Source organism: Oryzias latipes, chromosome 4 (assembly GCF_053564925.1).
Source record: "Oryzias latipes strain Hd-rR chromosome 4, Olatipes_Hd-rR_3.1".
NCBI lineage: Eukaryota > Metazoa > Chordata > Actinopteri > Beloniformes > Adrianichthyidae > Oryzias > Oryzias latipes.
This window is the reverse complement of record NC_136240.1, coordinates 10,589,862-10,612,889: the sequence shown is the minus strand read 5'-3', so window position 1 is coordinate 10,612,889 and position 23,028 is coordinate 10,589,862. Positions and strand designations below refer to the sequence as shown.

General features: G+C 39.0%; 4 protein-coding genes across 4 annotated transcripts; 2 read left to right on the top strand and 2 right to left on the bottom strand.

Annotated features, from left to right (window-relative positions):
* Positions 1-14: 14 nt before the first annotated feature.
* Positions 15-2,603, bottom strand: LOC101168447 (kelch-like protein 23). Its single transcript, XM_004067847.4, has 3 exons — positions 1,563-2,603; positions 1,025-1,436; positions 15-330 (listed from the first exon to the last, which is right to left on the bottom strand). The coding sequence occupies exons 1-3, from the start codon at positions 2,470-2,472 to the stop codon at positions 15-17; spliced, it is 1,638 nt and encodes a 545-aa protein (XP_004067895.1). The 5' UTR covers positions 2,473-2,603.
* A 149-nt stretch (positions 2,604-2,752) lies between these two features.
* On the top strand, positions 2,753-5,410 carry lsm7 (LSM7 homolog, U6 small nuclear RNA and mRNA degradation associated). The gene is made up of 4 exons (XM_004067712.5): positions 2,753-2,875; positions 3,109-3,199; positions 3,295-3,366; positions 4,999-5,410. Exons 1-4 carry the CDS (start codon positions 2,870-2,872, stop codon positions 5,139-5,141), a joined length of 312 nt encoding a protein of 103 aa, XP_004067760.1. The 5' UTR covers positions 2,753-2,869; the 3' UTR covers positions 5,142-5,410.
* A 545-nt stretch (positions 5,411-5,955) lies between these two features.
* Positions 5,956-19,540, top strand: tmprss9 (transmembrane serine protease 9). Its single transcript, XM_023954127.2, has 16 exons — positions 5,956-6,094; positions 8,709-8,880; positions 8,957-9,084; positions 9,170-9,237; positions 9,315-9,490; positions 9,571-9,615; positions 10,541-10,654; positions 10,820-10,985; positions 11,091-11,365; positions 13,296-13,438; positions 13,725-13,992; positions 15,176-15,289; positions 15,368-15,536; positions 15,601-15,866; positions 17,225-17,361; positions 18,128-19,540. Exons 2-16 carry the CDS (start codon positions 8,754-8,756, stop codon positions 18,287-18,289), a joined length of 2,358 nt encoding a protein of 785 aa, XP_023809895.1. The 5' UTR covers positions 5,956-6,094; positions 8,709-8,753; the 3' UTR covers positions 18,290-19,540.
* timm13 (translocase of inner mitochondrial membrane 13 homolog (yeast)) lies at positions 18,520-20,636 on the bottom strand. Its single transcript, XM_004067711.5, has 3 exons — positions 20,383-20,636; positions 20,228-20,296; positions 18,520-20,057 (listed from the first exon to the last, which is right to left on the bottom strand). Exons 1-3 carry the CDS (start codon positions 20,500-20,502, stop codon positions 19,959-19,961), a joined length of 288 nt encoding a protein of 95 aa, XP_004067759.1. The 5' UTR covers positions 20,503-20,636; the 3' UTR covers positions 18,520-19,958.
* Positions 20,637-23,028: the final 2,392 nt, after the last annotated feature.

Genomic DNA, 23,028 nt, shown 5'->3' with positions numbered 1-23,028 from the left:
AGTGTAGGAGCTGCTCATTTGCTGGTAGAAGACACCATTCTTATGGTCACACAGCCTCTGATGGGGACCGGACAGGCAATTGCATCATCTATCTCCAGGCAGGTGTCTATGTAAGGGTCCAGCAGCAGCATGTTTGGGAATGCTTTGTTACTTTTCCTTTCACTGACTAGGTAGATCTGACCGCTGACTGTGGTGCAGCCACAGAAGAACTTTTTGTCCAGACATTGCTCATCCAGCAAAGTCCATTCATCCGTCTCCATGTCGAGGCGCAGGGCTTTGCCTCCAAACATGTAGAGGGCGCCGTTTAGTTCGGTGGCAACCAGATCATACCTTGGAGAGAATTTTAGAATGAAAATGTCACTCTTCCCGCTTGTATTGTAATCACTCTTTAAAAACCCACTCAGAGGAAAATCGTGTTTTTGGTGTTTTTTACATGTTTTTTGACATGTTTTCTGAACAAGGAGGACATATATTAGGAACATTAAGCTCAAAATTGCATTTCTGCGTTTTTCATTGTTGGAAAACTGGTGCAGATGAAAAAATTTTGGGAAAAAGATTGTATTTTTTACGTAGAAATAAAAATGGGTGTGGCAGAAGCTCCCTGCTCCACTTGTAGAAGACTAAATCCACGTACGTCTTTGTTTTCCTCGTCAGAGCTGGCTTCGGATGGATAACTCCAATATGGCTCGCCATTTTTGTTGCACTGGTAATATTAGGTTGGGGGTGTGAAGGGCATATGGCTATTGAGAGAGCATGTAAACAGAGAGCTCTCAGCAATGGGGAGGGAAAATGGTGGCGGGGTTGCTCTGCGCCAACAGTCCCTCCCACAACTCAGAGGTGAATTTCTAATGAACTGCTTCCCCACAGAAACTAAGAAATGGTTATTTTGGCTAAAAACTACATAATCATGATTAAAAACCACTGGAAAAACTTTTAAAACAGATCAAAAGATGATTGGAGTGGGTCTTTAAATAAAAAGGTAAAAAACAAGTACAAGTAAGAACAACATGCATTTTCTACTTACCTTGGAAATGGAGAAAAGGAGACCACGTCCCACTGATCTTCCTTCACCAAATATCTCTGAATTCCTGCATACACCTCCCCATTTTCATCCAGGCCACACGCTACATAGATGCACAACCCCACAGCTACAGTGGCTGCCCGCTCCACTGCCCTGACCATAGGGCTCAACCCCTGCCAGCCATCTTCTGATCCAAAAACCAACCCCTCAACATCACCCACGAGGCCTTCATCCATGCAGCCTCCCAGGACATACAGAGAGGAGTCCAGCCCCATGGAGCAGTGGCTGTGTCTGGATTTCTGCAGGGCCGGCCCATCCACCCAGCGCTGATTTGAACATTCGTATATCTTCACCCAGTCCACACTGAACCACAGCACATCTCTGAAGTGGCCTCCAGTCACAACCACGTTGTTTCCTAAATGGAAAATACACCTTAAATTTACATTTATTTTATACATTTATAATGTAATATAATTTATACATTTATTTCACATTTGAGATTTCAAGAAAAGCATTCTCTTTAATCTTAATTGGATATTACCTACTGCAGCTACTGAGTACTGAGTTAGATTCTTCTGCTGCAAAGGTGCACAGCACTGCCATCTACCGCTCAGAGGGTGGAACTGATACAGTGCCTGCTGTTCCTGATCATGAGGCCCTCCCAGGACATAGAGAGTCTCTGTAGCTTTGGTCCGCCTCAAAGACCTGCCTACTGACCAAGAGGCTGGGAAGTGATCATTCAGCTTGCTGATGAGCCTTGCTCGAGGGTCAGAACCTTTCATTCTGGTCAGAAGTTGGGTAATAAATGCTAAGGAGAGAGACTCTGGTCTCACCAGCTCTATTAGCTCTAAAAAATGTTCTTCTCGTTTAGGATCAAACGAAACCCAGCGCAGGGTGGCTTCAAGCGCCACATCGTCTTTGTGGAGAGCCAGATCATCACTGGCAAGTAGATCAGCAATACTTTCCTTGGAAAGGGACAGAAAATCCTCTTCAGCTGAGACCGCAGGGAAGTGTGTGAGCACAACCTGCCGGGCTGCAGAATAAAGCTGAGAGCAGCCCAGTTGCCATGCATAGGCCATCATTCCTAAACAATTCGTGAGGTGTAGCTCGCGCTCCAAGAACTTGCAACACAGCAGTCTGGCTTTTTCTAGTTGTAGATAGTTTGCAGTCTCAAGAATCCCAAGAACATTTTCATGGTCCAAAGTCAGACGGCGAGTCTTGCTGTACTCTATCAAAACTTTGAAAGACTGTCGACCCACACCTTTGATCTCAACAAGCTTTTTGCGGCTTTCCACACCACAGCCAAAGAACAGAGCTCTGAAGTATGGACTCTGAAGGGCCAGGTGCTCCCGACAGACGTAAAAGTTCTCCTCCTCTACCCGTAGGACAGCATCTGGAATAAAATCCGGCCCAGGGTCTTCCACATGAAAAGCATATCCATCTTCGTCCATTGTGTTATCTAACTCATGGAAAAGATTGATTGAAGCTCTGAAACTTCACTTCAGTCACTGTAAAGAGTAAAACAAGTCTACTGCTTTGTCCTGTTTCTGGATCACAACTACGGTAGGTTCCCAACACACCAGCTGGTGTGTACTTTGTTTATTAATAGACGCCCCTGCCCGGAGAATGCAGTTAAGAAAGAGGTCAACTTTGAAAAGTAAAAGTTTTTTTAAAAATTACTATTAAAATACAATTATTTAGTAAAACTAAAGCTAAGAACATTTTTTTATTTTATTTTTTGAGTGCAAATAACTTCAGATGACGTCAGATGCGAGTTTACGGCGATGTGATTGGTGCTATTAAATTGTATCTGGGGTCAAAGTTTAACTTCCGGGTCACACTTCAAACATGGCGGTGAGTGCGAAATAATTTCGTTTAATTTTCTCTCTTATTGTTCACCGAACATTTTCTATTTGGTGTTAGTCAGTAATAGAATACTTGAGGAAATGAGAATAACATTTCTGAAGTAACGGCCGTTTTATTTGTGAAATTGTTACTGCCTTAGTCAGTGATGCTAAGCTAATGCTAGGCTAAGGGTCTGCGCCTTAAACTGTGCATTAATCTTGGAAACTGACATTTCTTTACAGGATAAAGAAAAGAAAAAGAAGGAGAGCATCTTTGACTTGTCCAAATACATCGACAAGCCAATTCGTGTGAAGTTTCAAGGAGGACGGGAGGGTAGGTGGCTTGTCGAAAGATTGTAACTTGTGGTGACCAGAATATTCACAGTGATGTCAGAATATAATTATTTACTTTGTTTATTCCCTCTTTAGCCAGCGGAGTTCTAAAAGGGTTCGATCCTCTATTGAACCTGGTGTTGGACGGTACAATTGAGTACATGCGTGGTAAGTGAAAACTCACGTGTACCCACTTTTCTTAATGGAGAACTAATAATTAAGTAGTTAGGAGTTATTTAGTCCATGGTTTACTGATACTGTTATGTGGACTCAGGCTGTGAGGTTCAAACTTTCTAATTCTTTTTCATTTCCAAAAATACTGTAACTCTTCTTTCAGTTAGAATATCAGCTTCACTCTTCAAACTGTTTTTTTAAGTAAATCAATTGTATTGATCTCCATTTAAAAAATGTAATATTTACTCATCAAAGCCGCAAGATTTTCTTTTTTTTTTTTAAACGATTTTCTCGTGCCTTCTCAGACAGGAGAAGCCAATCTGTTCGCCTTTATAATATTTACAATTTTTTGTATTTAAAGTTCTATTTTTCTTCAATTTATGAAAGTGACTATTCCCACATAATTTTCTAAATACGTAGAGCCGGTGCAGAACTTCTTTCTTGGCCTCACAGACCTGGAGGAATGGTTAGGGTTGGGTAAAACCACTAATGACTCTGATAAATGCATCTTTGCTGAACTTAATACGTGAATTTCCATCTGTTCTTGTGCAGTTTTTACTCGTAAATAAGTGTGAAAAACATCAGCGTTAATTTAATTCATCAGTTCTACAAAAGTGTGTATTTCTTAAAAACTAAAGCTTTAATAAAAATTGAAAAAAGTTAAATTGGAAATTAAAATGAGACTGAACTTTTTCAATAAACATTGATTTATTGTGCTGTAGTCTAAGACAGGTATTTTAGGACTTAATGTTTTGTTTTTAATCAAACTTTGAACTGCGTTTTCTAATCACAATTCCCCATCTTGAAAAAATGTCCTGTTTGTCATCATGAATGCATCATGTCTGCATCATGTCTCTAAAGATTCATAAAGAAGGTTATTCATATTTTTCAGAAAAACCATCAACAAGATGGACTTTTGTTTTCCAAATACATAACATGACCTCATTATTTCTTACTATGATGAGCATTCATGATGAAGACACATTAAAGTCGAGAGAAAATTAACACTAGCCCACTCTCTAATGCCGGATTAACAATGATTAATAAAGTAAACACATTTTAAACGTATATATAATTTGGCTGCATTAAAATGTCACAAAGAGCAGTTGGAGCTACTTTGATCGCCATGGCGAAAAACTGTTTTTTGTAAGAATGTTTTTTCTTCTAATTCTCCTTTCTAAATATTGTAACTTTTCTTTCAGTAAGAATTTCACCTTCACTCTTCAAACTAAGTAAATTAATTGTATTGATCTCCAGTTAAAAACTATAATAATAATTCATCAAACTCGCGTTTAATAACGATTAAAAACTTGGCGTGTTTTTCCGTAAACCAAAGTTTTTATCTCCCATTTGCATAGGTTCTAATAGGTCATTATCATATTCTGAAGCATTTCCTTAACATTAAGAGTCCACTAGCTAGAAAAAAATGTTTTTGTGTTTGAACTAATAACTCTTTGCATTGTAATATTGTTTTCCTCTAGTATCGGATCAACTGTGGACTCTTGTTCTGTTAAGCATTTGTCACATTTACTGACGGCAATAAAAATCTCTTTAAATGTACAAAAACTGCAACATAAAGATGAACATCCTCTGGCATTTACAATCCCTTTGTGTGTCTGTGTGCAGATCCAGACGACCAGCTGAAGCTGACAGAAGACACCAGGCAGCTGGGGCTGGTGGTCTGCAGAGGAACCTCCGTCGTCCTGATCTGTCCTCAGGACGGCATGGAGGCCATACCCAACCCCTTCATACAGCAGCAAGACGGCTAAATCGCCCATGAAGTGTTAGACCTTTGTTTTGTTTCTATTTTTGTTGTTTTTGTTTTAACCAACCTAATGGAAGAAAGCTGGAGAATCAGCAGTAAAAATGACTTTTGAATGCACTTCCCTTTTGTTTGTGGTGTCCAGACGTTGGAACCTCTGTTCTAAAGAGCTCATGTGCTACGGAAGTGCAAACCTTTTCATTTTTATGCAGGAACAACGTGAGCTTTTTACTGTTTGTTTTTGATAAGAAAAATAAAAGGAAAACCTATGCTGGAGTTTGTTTTTATCTTTGGGTGCAGTCGCTCCTTGCAGTGATCTGAGCTGGATCACATCTTCCTTTTCACACCCTGAGTGAGCTTTTGTCAGTTTGAAGGGAGTTTTTGTGTTTGGAATGGGAAAGCTTAGGCACACAGGGAGAAATCTGCGGCATTAACGACTTTAAATTAGAAATGCTGTAAGCAGAGTGGGGATACTGTGCTTAACACCCATGTTTACATTGTTTTTCTAAATGATGGAGAATTTTTGCAATAATAAGTTAAAATAAATCAAATTCTGCAGAAAAAAATGTGGCGTTTAATGTCTAGTTTTCATGGATAAATTGTACCTTAGTTTTATTGTGGGTTTTGGGACCCTGATGGAAGAACTCGGCGGATCCTCCTAGAGCTCTTTAAGATCTTTGGTCAGGTGAGGCACTCACCTGTTTACCTGGAGCTCCTGGACACACTGAGGTGTGGCCAACGGGATCCCAGCGGATGGAGCTGGGAGGAGACGGGGATTCCTGCAGCTCAAGCTGCCGTTTCTGAGTCAACAACACCGAGTGACTGAGTTCGGGAGAGGCTCGGCACGCCCCGGATCAGGTGGAGCATATAGCGGACCCGCCGGCCCGTCTCCTCGCGGAGGTTCGGCTGAGAGGAGCGCGCGCCCTGGTCAAACCTTCAGAGCGATGAGAGGACAAAGAGGTGAGTTTTCCATCAGAAACCCATCCTGTTTGTCACCAGAACGACAACAAAAAAACACTTTCAATTAAGTAAAAATGTTTCTAAAAGTAACTTGGTGATTTTTTTCTTGTGGTTTGTGACCGTCGACCTTTAATGGCCTCCAGGGATTAGTTTACTTTTTCTTACCTGTGCGCCTCAGAGCAGAACCGTCTCTGAGGGTTTCAATCCTGTTCAGATTACTTCAAAATGTTTTATTCCGGATTAAACCCTGGAATAAAAAAAAAGGTCTGGCTCTCCATGTAACGGAATATTTTCCTTCCATATTGCAGTGAGAACATTTAGTCCTTCAAATTACATTTAGGATGGAGCAAAAATAAAAGAACTTCCACTAATTCCTGGGAGTTTTAGATTTCTTAAGCAGCATGTTGGTGTTATCTGATCACTTTGGAGCTCAGAATTTAGCATTAGTTTCAGCCCTTATAGCATCTTTCCTTTGGTGATGCCACCTAACCTTTCTAAGTGCTTAAGGGCACTTCAGCATTAGGATGACAGGGATAACTCAAGTTATCTTTAAAATCTTCCCAGTTTATGAACTCAGGCGTAATCTTATTTTTACAGATCTAAAACAACTGAACCAGTTGAAGACAGAAATATCAGAATAAGTTTACATTTTATCTGGATTTGTTTAACATCTTAAACTCTTTTCTGATTTAGAGATATTTTTTATTTCTCTTTGTTATTTGGGCTCTGATAGCAGAATTAACTGCTATTGTAATAATAACACAAAATGTGATGTCCACGCATTTTGAGGCCAGGTCTTAGAGTTTAAATTGTCCAATAAAAACTCTTTACAAACAAATTCAATTCAATTCAATTCAATTTTATTTGTATAGCCCAAATTCACAACAACAGCCGTCTCGATGGGCTTCGTATCGGTAACAAACTGTCCTAGATTAGAATACTTTATTCTAGTTAAGAATTTAAGAAACAGAAACTAAAAACACTTGATTTAAGAAGTCATCTGAATTAAAGAAACATTTGTTTTGTCTTGAAAATATCATTTAATGCTTTTAATGAGGGATTTGTAAAAAATAAAAACAAAGTGATATTTTGGTTAAAAAATGGTTCCATGAGTCAGGTGTTTTGGATGACAATGATCTAAACCTGTATATTTTTTAACCTTCTTTGAGTCAAGGTTCAATTCTTTCTTGATAAAAAAGAAATTTCAAGGCACAGCACCAACCAAAAATGTAACTGTAATGAAACTTTGTAGTTTGTATCAACAATTTACTGTCACTCCTATCAAAATGCCTTGAACAACAACCAAATAAACAAAGTATTTTTTGATCTTTCATTTTACTGCTTTCTCGGTGTGAACCTGAGCCTGTTTGGATGAACACACATCTGATTTTCTGCTAATGGTAGATAAAAAAATTTTTTAGAAGAAATTAAATATTTCCCAGCAGTTTCTCATGGCACACACTAGTGTACTGTGGTTGAAAAAACACTGATCTAGACCACAGTTGTACTATTTTATTATTTCCATTTTTAAAACGAGTTCAAGGCAATAAAAACTCTTTGGAAGCATTTTTGTAGTGAGATTACCAACACTAGTGAGCAACATACGGCATGTCCAACACTGAGCAAGACTTTCCTAAACAGAAGCTAACAGCACTTTATTTGAAGAAGAAAAAAGGAAAGGAACTTTTTCTAGGAGATGTTTGTCCAAATGAAATAATTTTGAGTCAAAAAGGGTTTCATGAGCAAAGTGGTTTAGATTTGTTTTATTTATTTATTTATTTAAACTTTTTTTGAGCTCACTTTTACTTGATGAAAAGGACAAGGCACCACCAGTACCAAGTATAACAAGAAATTCTGCAGTTTCTAATAACTATATATGATCATTCGTGTTAAAGTGTCTGTAATAAGAATAAAAAAACATTTAATGATTTTTCATCTTCTCAATGTTTGTGTGAAAAGAAAGCTAACATCCTGTCAATGTGAATTTTTTTTTTTTTAATCCAGAATTCTGCAACTTTTAATGCAAAAAGAGCCATTTAGGTCATTTTCTAACTGGCCATTTTTGTGGCCATTAAGCTATTTATTTATAATACAAAGCTTCTAAATTTTTACCTTAATGTAAAGATAACTCTGCTATATTTTTTTAACATATAACAATTTATTTTAGTCTGTCAGCAGCACACAAGTTCCTTTCAAAATAAAATACATTCTGTCCTGATGCAGCAGAGTTAGTTACAGTTATTTTAACTGTATTTTTTTGTTTGTTTGTTTCTCAAAAGGTCTAGCCTTTTGCCAGGCCACAGTTAAAAATAAGAATGTCTTTTCTTAATCTGTCTTGCCTGGATAAATAATGGTTAAATAAAAATAACAATAATAATAATAATTAACAAACCCATCATTGATTCAAAGCATTTTCATTTCTTCTCTTCAAAGCCAAAGAGCCACAATAGAGGGATAAAGTAGCTGTTTTATACTAATTATTGAGAAATGTATTAAGTTCCCACAGCACATCATCTCTCACAAATCATAGATCAAAACAGGAAAAATGTTGGATCTCAAACCAGCAGCCCAGTCATGCTGCAGCAGTGATCACTGCTTATGTTCATTGTTTCAGGCATTATGATAGCGTGAGCCGTAAAGGTTGCTGCTGTAATCGAACATGGAGGTGAAGAAGGATGAAAGAGGAGCCCCATCTGCTTCACCCAGCAATGGCTCCAACAAGAGCATCTTCATCGCCTGCATTATCTTCTTCCTACTCGTAGGTATCGGTGTGGGCTTTGTTATAGGTGAGTACTTTGTTTTTCTTAAATCTTCGCAGAAGCCATTTTTCACAGCTAACCTTCCTCCATCTATGACTGCTAGCGTACCTGCTGCAGGAGCCGCAGCATTTCATTGAGACGGTTGAACTCAAGGGTTTGGAGTACACTCCTGATCTGGAGGACGAGAACTCGGCTTTCACCATCATACTCTCCTCATCTCTAAAATCAAAGGTCTAGTCAGTTTGCATTATGGCCTTGTGTTTGAAGAAAAGGGCCCATGTCATTCATGAACGTGTTTTTTTATTTTGTTTTTTAGATTAAAAATATCTTCATTGCCTCATCGGTATCAAATAACTATAAGGAATGCAGCATTATCGCTTATGGGTAAGAGCCACATGGGCTGAAGTGACTAAACGCTGAAAAACAACCAGAGACGGACTCTGAAATGTTTGTTTTCTCAGCAACACCAACGGTGACGTGATCGCGACAGTCAGACTCATCTTCATGGTGTCCAGAATCCAGCAGTTTTCATACAACTTTGTCCGGGACCTGCTGAGGGCAGGCTTCAGCTCCGTCATGCAGGGGAAACCTCTGGAGGTGCCGGGCTTCGGGGCCATCAGCGCCGTCTTTTTATTGGGTGTGTTATGAGTCGCCTGTGGAGGAGACGGTATGAGCGGCAAACAGCTGTTTGATGCCACTTTTCCTGCCTCATGACAGGAGCCAGAGGAAAGTCGTTTTATGCAGTCGGAGACGCAAAAATGGGTATGTTAACTGTTGGAAAAACTTTTTTTTGGAAAAACTTTTGTTCACTTGTGGTTAAAAATATATGAAATCAATCAGTTTCAACACCAGAAGTTCCGTTTCCTTTAAAAAACCCACTCTGATCATCTTTTGATCTATTTTCAAAGTGTTCCCAGTGGTCTTCTAATTATGATTATGCCAACTTGTGTCATTTTCTAGGACATAGTTTCTGCAGAGCGGCAGTAGTTCAGTAGAAATTCACCCCCAAGTAGGGGGTAAAACAACCTCAGCCCCCTCCCCGTTGCTGAGAGCACTCTGTTTACACATTCTCCCACTATCTTACAGCCCCTCAAACCCCAACCTAACACTATCAGTGCAACAAAAAGGGCGAGCAATATTGAAGCTATCCAGCCGTACAGATTTGAGTCAGATGAGGAAATTAAAGACGGACATTTTTTATGTCACAAATACACTCTTTTTTTTCCAACTATTCTTTTTTTTTTGCTCCTCATTCACAACAATTTGATTAAAAAAATGCCAAAGAACATGTAAAAAAATCCACAAACATGTGATTTTTATGTAAGTTAAACTCATCTATTCCAAACTATATTGAAACAGTTTCCTTTTGTATTTTCCTCCCTCAAAACTCTGCTCAAATCCACCCCCACTTTCAGAATTTTTCTAATCTCAGCCCTTCTCGTAATCAGATCCTCATTGATAAGCAGCGCTCATCATCCTGCTGATTTGTGTGAAGTTGTGCTGGATTTTACGCCTTCAACCGTTAGACCTCTGAAAAAGAACATTATTTTTAATTTAGTGTGACTTTGCTGTATGACGATGCTTTTATTTTTAAAGTTTGGCGTGTGTTGTTTTTTATGCTCATTCTAATGCGATTCTTTTCCTTCTTGCCCCTTGTATTGATTTCCCTCAACTCTGCAAATTGCAGCCAGTTGTCCAGCCACGGCTTTCACCTGTGACGATGGAGAGTGTGTCACCAAAATAAACCCAGAGTGTGACTTCATCCCAGACTGTGCAGATGAATCCGATGAAGCTCACTGTGGTAAAAAGAAAAAAACAAGAAAAAAACTAGCCCCTTTCTCTCAATAATATAATTTCAGATTTTAGGTATTTTGCTAAGTTGATTATAAATATAAGGAGTTTTTGTTTTACTTTTTTCTTTGCAAAAACCCTTCTGTTTGCATGAAATGCTCATGGTTCCCGTCAGCGTGCGGTTCCCGGCCGGCTGTGGAGAGTCGGATTGTGGGCGGGGTTGATGCTCACCTGGGGGAGATTCCTTGGCAGGTCAGTCTGAGGTTCCACGGTCTTCACACCTGTGGAGCCTCCATCCTCAGCGACCGCTGGCTGGTCAGTGCTGCACACTGCTTTGAGAGGTAGGCGTGGATTTGTCCTGATGAGAATCAAAAGAAATGTAGTGTAGAAGAGTATGGATTTTTTTGGGAATACAATTCAGGAGGATTTTGTTTTTCCTGTTCTAGAGAAAATGACCCCAAAGACTGGACAGCTCTGGTTGGAGCCAGCCAGAGAAAAGGGGACGAGGTCGGGTCTAAAATAGTAAACATCAAGTCAATAGTTGTGGATCCAGCGTATGATCCAGAGACCTCCAACAACGACGTGTCCGTGCTGGAGCTGGAGAGCCCCCTGAGCTTCAGCCCCCACATCCAACCGATCTGCATTCCTGCTGCGTCGCACGTCTTTCCACCCAGCCAGAACTGCGTTGTGTCCGGCTGGGGCGCCTTAAACGAGTTCAGCTGTAAGTCTGCGTGCTAACTCCTCGGGAGCATGGATGAAGGAGGTCAGGCTAAAACGGAGCTAATGGAGCCGATGGAGTTTTAAAATGTTTATATTTATTTATTTATTTTTCAATAGATTGTAAAATCAAACAATCAGCAATAATAATATTTATTTTTGAATTGACATCATTGTTATTCTGAAATGTTTTACTATTGCTTTAAGAACTCGATTTTTATCCTATCAAAGCATTTTTTGGTTGGAGTGGTTGGAGCCGCCTAAATGCTCATTTTCATTCTACCTCCCAATAAGTGTCGAAGGTCACTGAGCTGATGAATGTCATCATGAAGTATTTAAACCAGAATGAAAAAGAATTTGCTATTAAAAAGAAACGTCAGAAGATTTTGAAAAATCAACATAAATAACATGTCTATCTATATCTATCTATCTATCTATCTATCTATCTATCTATCTATCTATCTATCTATCTATCTATCTATCTATCTATCTATCTATCTATCTATCTATCTATCTATCTATCTATCTATCTATCTATCTATCTATCTATCTATCTATCTATCTATCTATCTATCTATCTATCTATCTATCTATCTATCTATCTATCTATCTATCTATCTATCTATCTATCTATCTATCTATATACACATATATATATACACACACACATATATATATATATATATTATCAAAATAATTTTTACTTTAACATAATAGAAGAAGAAAGATTTCAATTACTGTTATTATGTAATTACCTATGTTTTATTAAATTATGAACATTTTGGAGGTCCATGGTGGCAAAACAGCTCTACAGTTTCTTTTTTTTTTTTTTTGTATTTCAAAATTAACTGGGATTAAAATATCAATTTTAATGTCGTGCTGCGACAGCGCATAATAGGGCTGCACGATATGAGGAAAACTCGCGATATGCGATATTTAAGATTAATATTGCGATAAAGATATGATTTGCGGTAAATAAACAAATAACAAAATAAACAAAAACATCATTCCCATTAAATTGCAACAGTTTCAAAATTATACTCCAAATGACCCTCGTTGACATAGGAGACAAACATCTAACATAATAGGCCTCCATCCGATTGGTCAACAAGGTGAAGGCGTCCATCTGATTGGTCAAATGCATAAAGGGATTTATTTGATTCGTTAAATGCTTCAAGCTGCCATAAGGTTGTAATAACACATTTGAGGTTTACGATTTATTGCGATTTTCACTGTCTTTTGCGATGTGCATATTGCAGAGCTTGATATTGCGATAACGATAAATTTGCGGTATATTGTGCAGGCCTAGCGCATAACGTGCAAACATGTTGGATTTAAGAAGTTTCTGGGAGTTACAAACTTATTTTTACAAAAATCTCTACATAGGATGGAATTATTTTTGGTTTAAGCTAATGCATAAACCGGTCTAAAGAAAATAAAGAAATGACAACACGGACGAATGGGACTTTTATGTAGAAATATGCCAATATATACTGAAATGTAATTAGCAATGTAAAACTAAGTACACTGTTACCGTATGTGTGTAATATGTGTTCTGGGTGGTGAGCAATCTTACAATTTGTCCAGGGTGGCACCTGCTTTTTCCCATAAGTGGTTGGGATAGGCTCCAGCAACTGTCTGATCGCAGACGGGATTCGGCGTGGTTAGAAAAGTGATGGATGGGTGGATGGGTGGATGGATGGGTGGATGGGTGGATGGGTGGATGGATGGGTGGATGGGTGGATGGGTGGGTGGATGGGTGGATGGACGGGTGGGTGGATGGGTGGATGGGTGGATGGGTGGATGGGTGGATGGATGGGTGGATGGGTGGATGGGTGGATGGATGGGTGGATGGATGGATGGGTGGATGGGTGGATGGGTGGATGGGTGGGTGGGTGGGTGGGAAGTGATCACTGAGCTCTTCTACTCCGCAGTCTCGTTGCCTTCAACACTGCAGAAAGCTGTGGTAAAAATCATTGACACCAAGGAGTGCAACAAATCCTCTGCATACAACGGGGCTGTGAGTGACCTCATGATGTGTGCTGGATTCCTACAAGGCAAAGTGGACTCTTGTCAGGTTGGTGCTGTCTCTGCTGCGCTTTCATGTTACTTTTTCTTACATGGATTGTTTGTTTCATTTTTCAGGAGAATAGCGGTTTTTTTAAAGTCATGAATCCATGTTAATGGTGTTGAAAGACTTCAATGTCATCTATTTATGATCTCATCCTGATGGTCTGCAGGACCATGAAGAATTACTGCTCAAAAAGCAGAAATCCTTCATGAGAGGATGCAACTTTGCTTATGCTGCTCATTGGTTTAAAACACACCCATGGATTTTAAAATCAATCTCACGTCCCTCACAGGGTGACTCTGGGGGGCCTTTGGTGTGTGAGGGGGCCCCAGGGAAGTTCTTCCTGGCTGGCGTGGTGAGCTGGGGTGTGGGCTGTGCCCAGATCAACCGACCTGGGGTATACTCCCGCATTACCAAACTGCGGAACTGGATTTTGAGGCACACGGATCCCAGCATGGTGCACGATTACATGCAGCCTCTTCCCACCGTCCCCGCTCTGACGCAAGCCACCTCCGCTAACCTGTCGGTGTCCTGGGAAGTGTCTTCTGAACAGACACCTGGTAATGTCACCTTTTAGCCATAAAATTTCCAATGCTGGAGCTCTGAAGACAACACAGAAAACAGAAAAATATTCTGAAAATTGAAAGAAAGTTAAAGCAAATACATTGTTATACTGTAACAACAGGCAACATCTATAAGTAAAGAACTTTTTCTAGGCTTTGCCGGTTTTTACCGTCTGAAATCCAGATAATTAAGCTGAATTGGTAAATTCTCAAATAAGTCAGTTTTCTTTTGCTTTGATGCAGAAATTGCTCACATAACTTTTTTTTGTATGAAAATGCAAAAATTAACCGTTTCAAATACAACTGCACCCTGTGTTTTCCAATTGTAATAGATGAAAGTTCACTTGTGCAATAAATATTTATTTATATGCTCCTTCTACATTTAGCTTAAGAGCCTTAAGATCAAAGTCATTTAAAGTTGGCTCCTCCCTGTTCCCCTACGCACAGGGATTTCTTCAGATTCTATGAACTGTTTGATTGGAATTCCTCAAAATACTGGATTTTTAGGCCGTCTCTCTTTCCAGTCTTTGTTTAACATGCTTATATTGATACCTCTTGAAGCAATTGTGAGATTTGCGTGATGTTGTGACATTAATTTACTTTAGATGCTTTAGAAGGAGGAGCCTCTGAATTTAGGCAGTGATTTCCACTTCATGTTTCATTTTGTCACCACATCTCTCTTTATTTTAAACGTCAGACTATATGTATTTGTTAAGCGCTTTTCATTTGTTATAAGGCACAAAGCTCTTAATTTCAGATAAACTACTTCTCTTAACAATTTATGCAAAATATATATGATTTGTGATGTTGATGGATTTTAATGCAAACAGTAGTGATTATTTTATTATAGCTGGAAATAAATATAGGGGTTAAGGGTTAAATCTAATTATTACATCTCTCTTTGGATCTTTTTGTTTCGTGTCGCTTCCTTTAAGCGTTAAATTTAGCTTTTATTTTGTAACTTATTTTTTAGTGAAGTGGTGTTTTGTCTTACACTTAAAATTTGAGTTATTTTAGGAGTTTCTAAACTTGAAAAATTAGCATGCTTAAATTTTTTGGTTCATTTTACTAAAGCCCCATTTCTTGCCTATTTATTTTGTGCATTATTTGTTCATATTCTTGTGACAAGGAAAGTTAGAACAGATGGTAGTTTCACTGTAGTATCCATTATGCATTACAGCAATAAACTGCAGTGAAAGCTTCCAGTGCAGCTCTGCGTTGTGTATTACCAAAGTGAACCCTGAGTGTGACGGAGTCCCTGACTGCTCCAATGGGGCGGATGAAAGAAACTGTGGTAGGTTCCTCTGGATGGAGGGTAACTTATGCTCAGCTTGAGGAACACTGGTTGTGAAGTGTTTTTTTTGCTGTCCAGACTGCGGCCTGCGTCCAGCGCTGGGTCCTCAGAAGATCGTCGGTGGAGTTACAGCTCGGAAAGGAGAGTGGCCTTGGATTGGCATCCTGCAGCACCAAAGACTTTACCGCTGTGGGGCCACGCTCATTCACAATAAGTGGTTACTGACTGCAGCACATTGTTTTAAAAGGTACTACAACGTTAATGCATATGAGTTTGATCAGCTCTGAGTTTCATTCAAAACTCTCGTTCAGTGACCCCAGTCCCACAGATTGGGCTGTAAGCCTTGGCTCGGTTCTGCGATCTGGAGCGGGGGCCCTGGTCATCCCCATCCAAAGGGTTATCATTCATCCAGAGTTCAACGGCACTCGCATGGATCATGATGTTGCTTTGCTGGAGCTGGCAGTCCCCGCCCCCATGTCCTACACCATCCAGACTGCGTGTCTTCCGTCTCCCGTGCACAGCTTCCTGCAGAACGCAGAGTGCTACATCGCAGGCTGGGGGTCCATGAAGGAAGGAGGTGAGAGATGAGCCGTAAACTCAGCCTTTGACCAAATCAGAGGTGAAGCTGCTAAAAGAACAAACTGGAAGTGTTTTGACGTAAAAACAAGTAAAAAACGCAATAATGGTTGAAAGACCCACTCCGTGTCTTTAACATGTTTTTTGTAGCATTTTTCTCATGATGGAGGATATAGATAAAATAATTCAAGATTAAAACTGCATTTCTGAGTATTTCTTTATTCTAATCGTGGTAAATCAGGAGCAGATGAATAAAAAACCTCAGCTGTGACGTAGAAAGCGGGATGGAAGAGCCTCCCTGCTCTGCTCCTTTCTGATTCATCCACTTACAGACAAAAAAAGATGCATGCACATCTTTGTTTTCCTCGTCCGAACTGGTATCCGGCTTAAAACTGTATGGCTAGATAGCTCCAATATTGCTTGCCATATTTGGTATACCGCTAATGTTAGCTTGGGTTTGGGAGGGGCTGTAAGCTAGCGGGAGACAGACCAAACAAAGGAATCATGGGAAATAAGTGCAGGCTTACTTCCACACCAACAGTATCAACCACAACTCAAAGGCGAGTTTCTCATAAACTCCTACCGCTCTGCAGAAATTGTGGCTTTGAAAAGCGGCACAGGTTGGGTTTTTTTTGGCTCAAATTGGCATCAAAATTAAAAGATCACTGGGAATGCTCTTATTTTTAAATCAAAAGATGATCGGATTGGTTCTTTAAGGTTTTTGTTTTGTCTTAGAAAGCAGAAAAACAATGCTCCTGTTGGGCTAAACGAAGCTATTATTGGCATTACACAGAAATGTGCTCATATTAGTGGCAGTTGTGCATAATTATTACCACTTTTTTGATTTTTTTAATTCTCTCATTGATATTTCTGTCACACACTGTGGCAGAAACAAGAAGCAATGGTCAGGTCATATTTGGCTTTTTATAAATAAGTAAATAAATACATAGGGAACCAATGGAAAACTTCACAGTTTTATATACAGAGAGATATACATTTGTTACACCTGTTTATTTTGTTTTTTGGTTTGTTTCAATAATTGAAAATAACTGATTGCTACAATAAAAAAAATTACAAAACATAGTTATAGCAAAACCCTTTCAGATATCAAGTAATACATTGAGTAGAAAATAAAGAAGAAAAATAAATCTAGATGATTAAAAATGGCGGCCTCGTCCTGACTGTGATTACTCATAAATGAGATCTGAAATGAGAAAAATTTGTCGCAGTAAAGTATGAATGTAACCTGCACTTGTATTTTTTTATTGCTGTTGTTGTTCTTATCTGAACCAAAACTTCTCATCTCACTAGTTTTGATCCCACAGATGGCATCATCTTAAAACTTGTATATTTCCACAGGTTCGCTTGCCAACTTGCTGCAGAAAGCTGAAGTGAAGATCATTGAGCAGGCAGACTGCCAGCTCTCCTATGGAGATGCGCTGACTCAGAACATGATGTGTGCTGGCCTCATGGAGGGAGGCAGAGACACCTGTTTGGTAAGATTCGCTGGATGAAATCTTTTTCCTGGACACCGCAGTGTTCAGAGTGCCAGCTCTTGAGTTTTCACCTCGCTCTATACCCAACCCGCTCTATCTCACCTCTCTAGCCAAAGTCAAGAGGAGGTCGCTCCTATTTCTTTAAATGTTATAATCTGCTGGATTATAACGTTTGATGTCTTTAGAAGTGGAGCTTCATTAAATAAAATGATTGGATGACAATACAATACAGATTTTTACCTACGTTTGAGGACCCTGTCATGCAATTAATTGTCTTTGACTCGCTTTTTTACTCTCCTTTATGTAAATAGGAACAGAATTATGATATTTTGGTTACTATATCCAGATTCCCTCCCTACTAGTGCGGGATTATCTACTGCCTTGGATTTTAAAAGCAATTCGGACACCTTGATCACTACTTTTTTTTTAAAATACAGCAAATATGATGTCACCAATTTTCTGAAGTAAAATCCTAATAAATATGAAGATTTTACGAAGCCTTTTATGAATCCACTGTTGCCACTATTTATGATGAAAACATTGTTTATTAAACAGTTTTCACAGGAAAAAACGTCAAACGCAATGCATTGTGGTCTTTATTCGTCAGTCAAGTGAGCACTTCTGGAAAATTTCTAGGGCACTGGATTTCAGAATAGTAGATCTGGACAGCCCTAAAAAAAATAAATAAAAGGAAAACATGAAAGAATTTGAACACAACCTTTAATTTCTGGCTTGTTTTTCCTCTCCTCTCTTCTAAATGATCCAGGGTGATTCTGGGGGGCCCCTGACTTGCCGTGACCTCTCTGGCCGGTGGTTTATTGCCGGAGTGACGAGCTGGGGTCACGGGTGCGGACGAGTTGGCTTTCCAGGGGTTTACACTCGTGTGACATCGGTCAGGAAGTGGATATCAAAATACCTGCCCTTCTAAAAGAAGGGGGGCAACACACTCCTCCTGAGAGCTCAGAGATTTCTACTGATGAATTTTCCTCACAAACTGTACTGTACAAGGACCAAAGTCATGGCAGAGGCCAGGCACAAGCATTTTCAGTTTAAACTGCTGAATTTGCGCAGCCAACTGGTTATGGGTGCTGTTTTTACTACTGTGCATTTGTCTGAACTTTGTTATAGTCAAAAGGTTACAAAACTTTAGCCACCACATTGCACGACTAAAAGTATTTATTACATTTATTTATTGTCCTTTCCAAAAAATGTCATGCATTTTTATTATTCTGTGTGGATTTCTTAGTAATCTCCAGTCAGCCACAGACTTGAGAGCATATACAGGTGAACAGAAAAACTTGTTGGGGTATCTGACATCAGTGCATTTAGACACGTGATTTCCTGCAATCAAAACATTACATTATGACTCACAGAATATGAACTATTTAAAAAAAAAAAAAACTCTCAGAATTCACCCCCAATTTTTTTTTTTTTTGGCGGGGGCAAAAGTGTACTTTGTTTTTTTCTTGGTGCATTTTTCTGGTTAAATATTTATTTTCTTTCACTTGAGATGGATAAGTGCAGCTTATGTTATTTCATCTGTAACGTTTATGCTTTTATTGACGATAAACATAAAAGAAATGTTTTTATTTTTTTCTGCTGTTGAAAGTAATTCCTCTTAGTCTGCTTGCTAAAAAGGAAAAAGAGGACCGAGTTTGTCCTGCAAACTGCAGCTGGGTCTCGAGCGAAGCTGTGGAACAAGCCCCCCACTGTGGAGGCCGGGATATAGAGTGACACCTAGAAAACGTGTCAAACAGAACGGTTTTGTTCTCCAGCTGTATTTTGATATCAGGCTGTTTGCAGGCTTGTGAATGTCAAAAAACTGAGATTCACCTTCAGTCTTCCTGATGACTGAAAATGCTGTTTTTTTTTCTGTGATCAAATCTGTTTTTATTAAACTGAAATCCATGATCAAAAGAGTGAAAAAAAAGTTTTTAATCTCACTGGGAAACATTAAAAGCAGGGGTTTCTTGCACACACACACAAAAAGGGCAGCATGAATGAAGTTTGGAGTCACTTGCTACGCAGTAATGGCTGCCTGCTAAACCACTTTTCTGCAAAGAAATGTGGACGTTTCTGCGACATACAAAAAAAACACTGCCTGTATGAAGTAAAAAGAATTTTTACAGAAAAACTTTAAGGATTCAATAAATTCATTAAAGGGAAAACTTTATACCAATAGTGTACTGTTTTTATTTTATTTTAGTATAACTCAAACTAAATATGCATCAGCATGGATTTACAAAAAATAAAATAAAGAGTCATGTTTATGGATGCTTATAACAGAAAAACTAAATCTGCACTTTAATGTCCAAGCAATCTGTGACACCATGTTATTTTGACAAACTTCCCTGTTTTATGAGCACTACAGCTGTAAAACCTACAGGAAGGAATAATGAAACTTTAGAGACTTTCCCCTCAAATATAGAGTAAAACTGTCCACAGAGACACCAATATGGTTAGGAGTCCACAGGCTCTGTTTGCCTGTCATGGAGGTTTTATGGCAGAGATTGCTGCTGTGTGGACAGCCTGTGACCTCCAGCGGAGCACCGAGCAGATCCTCACAGACAGCAGGGGAAGGCAGACGGGAAGGAGGCTCACAGGCGAGCTCTTTCTTTCTGTAGTCTGGAGTTATACGTCCGGGATACAGTGTTCCAGGCATCCATGTATCGGTCCATGCACATGGCGATGCACTTCTGTAAAAAACACCAACAGATGAACAGCATTATTAGAGAATGCTACACTTTTATGGAAGTCACATTAATTCTAGGGTTCCACTAGTTCTAATTTAAAAAAAAAAGTAAAAAATATATAGACATGGTGTATTATTCTACAAAGCTAGAAGGCTAAGCTCACGCACACATACCTGCTCAGAGTTATCCAGAGAACTCCCAGGTTTACCTATGCACTTCTTAAAGCATTTATCAGTCATTCTCTGTAAAAGAAACATCAGTTTATATAAACATGACCATCGCAGGCTAAAACCCTGCTAGCTTAGTAACTCTCCAGCCATTGATTTACCTGCAGCAGCTCTTGTGCATTAGCTACCGCGATCTGGACTTTAACCTGCTCCATGATGGTTCCGGTGTCCATTTTACCTCCAGAACCTCCGGATGAAAAGTCTGACCCAAAGCTGTCCATGTCCACCCGAATCTAGCTCAAAACCACGACTTTAGTGAAGTATTTGGCAGCACACGTGTGTTGTTGTAGCTAAATTTCACCAGCGGGACTTTGCGGTGCCCTTGAATGTAGCGGAAGTCTGTAAACGTCATTTCCGTCGAAGAAGATCAGCAATTATAGGAAATGTAGTTATAATTGGTAAATCGCTCAGTCACCATTAGGTTATTAAATAACTTTTTGTTAATTGGTTATATTTGCTGTTTATTTGGTTGTTTTCTTTTCACACGTGTTGTGTAAACTCTTTAAACTAAAGAGTCAAGCTTTTTTAAAGCAACAGTGTTACCAATTATTCTGAAAATGCCTTTTGTGCTACAAGATTAGCCTCCAGGGGGCGCTAAAGGAAAACAATTTCCCAGTCAGCAGACTGAAGGCTGTTTCTTTGCATCGTGATGCAACCTGTAGAGTATGTGATTTTTTCATAGGCACTGTATACAAAGGATGATCTGGAAGGATCTACATTTATTTGTGGTAATTATTCTATTGCAATTATTATTATTATTCCATTATTCTTATGCAATTATTCTATTGCAAAAATGTTGATCTACAAATTCAATATTTTCTACACTTTGAGTTAATTAAAATAAAAAAGGGTTCAAATGTTTATTTTAATAATTTTTATATCCAATTGCACTAAACACAGTGTAAGTTTTAAATGTTAAAATTTTTTGACCAATTCACTATCAATTCAGCAGATAAGATGTCAGTATACAAATCGTTCCCTCCTACCATGATTTCAAATAAAAACTGACGTCTCCTTCTGCGATGTCCCTGCTTTGATTTGTGCTCAGACCTTGGGATTGAGGGTGACCCCCTCCAAAGACTCCTCTCCTTATGTTTCGCACACCATGACCTCACAGAGGAGACCACCTGCCTTGACTGAACAAACATGCAAGTCTGCAGGCAACAATAAAGTGACGGTTAGTGTTGTCTCAACGGACACTCTCTCACTGCTTTATGGCAACACTGGGCCATTGAATAATAATTGTGGGGGGTCTGATTAGGGACATGCCTGCCTTGGACTAATTATGGAGCAACGCTTGCATACACACACAACTGCAAACAGTCTTCAGAACAGTTCATCTAGAAATAAATAAAATCCAGATTATAATCATGAGTTCATTAAACTAATCTTCTTAAAATCGTAATCTTAAGCGCTCTTGTGCTTGAAAGTATTTGGTCCAGTCAGCTTGTTAAAGGAGGCTTCAGTGACACCAGCAGTTATAAAAAATGTGAATATTATGTATTTTCTTACATAACCCTTTGAGGTCACATAAGGCTGTTTGACTTGCTTTAATGTTTAAAAGGAAATGTAGTCATTCGAGCTTTGATTATGCATTCCTCCTCATGGGTATAATAGAAAACATGAGGGGGGAAAAATCAACTGAAAAACATGATCAGGCTCTTTTGACCAAAATTTTGACAGCTGAGACAGCAGCAACTTCTAATCTTCAAAAGCAGCTGCTGAGTGACAGCAAGAATGGGTCAGTGAGGCGGGGGAAACATGAGAAGTGTGGCATCCACTTTGCAAGCAGGGCTCCTGCTGCTGGAGTTCAGTCAGTTCAGTGTGCAAACAGGCTCACATGCACAGTATAGCCATTGTCTGAGCAAAGACGATACTAGGACACATAATTTAGTCAAAAATTAGCCTCACATTGTCCTGTTTTAAAATATATTTTCATGAACACATCAGAAATTTGGACTTGTAAGCACAAGAGCCGCAAGTCACGTCTTCCCTCTCAAAGTGGCAGTTTGCGCAATTAAAAGGATTTAAGAGTATTGCACTGGGGCAATTCCATTAATTCCAAAAAAATCATGTTGGGGCACATCCTCTGAAATAAACGTGCATAGTATTAAGATATTAATTTCTCTGGTGCTTTATTATGTGTCAGAAATAGATCCATTATAGTGTATACACCTCTTTTCTAAAACTTTTACATTTCCACAACTTTTAACCGTCTGACATTTTTGCTTCATTTGAAGGACGAGCTGACTTTGCTCATTCCAAACTGAAACTAGTCCCACTGCTCCAAGGCTGAGGGAAATTCTGGATGACTTTTTATGAACTAGAGGAATTTAGCTGAAGTAAAAGTTTAATTCTCTCAGAAGTACTTAACCTGCAATCATAGGATTAACAAGACTGTTAGTTATGTGAAGCAGACCTTTCATGCCTGGTACTGCAGGAGGAGGAATGATGGCTTAGCTTTCAGCAGTGCATGAAGAATTGCAAGAATGCAAATCTCATGAAAACATGGCGGGCATCTTTAAGCAGCTTTAAAAAATGTTCTTTTTTTTAATTTACTGAACCTGTGAAGAATTTAGCTGAAATAAAATAGGAATCACATTTCACTTCAGGGGATTCAAGATAAATAACAACAATGTGCTTGGAGTTCATAAAAACTTTTGTGATCTAAACATTTGTACCTTTTTTTGGGACTAATGGTTTACCCAAGATAATACCAGCCTGTTGGCATCTTCATCAGTAGTTTT

What these genes read in the sequence shown, in the direction of transcription:
- LOC101168447 (XM_004067847.4), bottom strand. Translation starts at nt 2,472, where the DNA reads ATGGACGAAGATGGATATGCTTTTCATGTGGAAGACCCTGGGCCGGAT. An exon ending in GTACTCAGTAGCTGCAGTAG is followed by an intron (nt 1,437 to 1,562) that starts GTAATATCCAAT and finishes TTTTCCATTTAG; the next exon opens with GAAACAACGTGGTTGTGACT. An exon ending in TCCTTTTCTCCATTTCCAAG is followed by an intron (nt 331 to 1,024) that starts GTAAGTAGAAAA and finishes ATTCTCTCCAAG; the next exon opens with GTATGATCTGGTTGCCACCG.
- lsm7 (XM_004067712.5), top strand. An exon ending in GTTTCAAGGAGGACGGGAGG is followed by an intron (nt 3,200 to 3,294) that starts GTAGGTGGCTTG and finishes TTCCCTCTTTAG; the next exon opens with CCAGCGGAGTTCTAAAAGGG. An exon ending in TACAATTGAGTACATGCGTG is followed by an intron (nt 3,367 to 4,998) that starts GTAAGTGAAAAC and finishes GTCTGTGTGCAG; the next exon opens with ATCCAGACGACCAGCTGAAG.
- tmprss9 (XM_023954127.2), top strand. Translation starts at nt 8,754, where the DNA reads ATGGAGGTGAAGAAGGATGAAAGAGGAGCCCCATCTGCTTCACCCAGC. An exon ending in ATCCGATGAAGCTCACTGTG is followed by an intron (nt 10,655 to 10,819) that starts GTAAAAAGAAAA and finishes GGTTCCCGTCAG; the next exon opens with CGTGCGGTTCCCGGCCGGCT. An exon ending in GCAAAGTGGACTCTTGTCAG is followed by an intron (nt 13,439 to 13,724) that starts GTTGGTGCTGTC and finishes CGTCCCTCACAG; the next exon opens with GGTGACTCTGGGGGGCCTTT.
- timm13 (XM_004067711.5), bottom strand. Translation starts at nt 20,502, where the DNA reads ATGGACAGCTTTGGGTCAGACTTTTCATCCGGAGGTTCTGGAGGTAAA. An exon ending in ATGCACAAGAGCTGCTGCAG is followed by an intron (nt 20,297 to 20,382) that starts GTAAATCAATGG and finishes TTTCTTTTACAG; the next exon opens with AGAATGACTGATAAATGCTT. An exon ending in CTCTGGATAACTCTGAGCAG is followed by an intron (nt 20,058 to 20,227) that starts GTATGTGTGCGT and finishes TGTTTTTTACAG; the next exon opens with AAGTGCATCGCCATGTGCAT.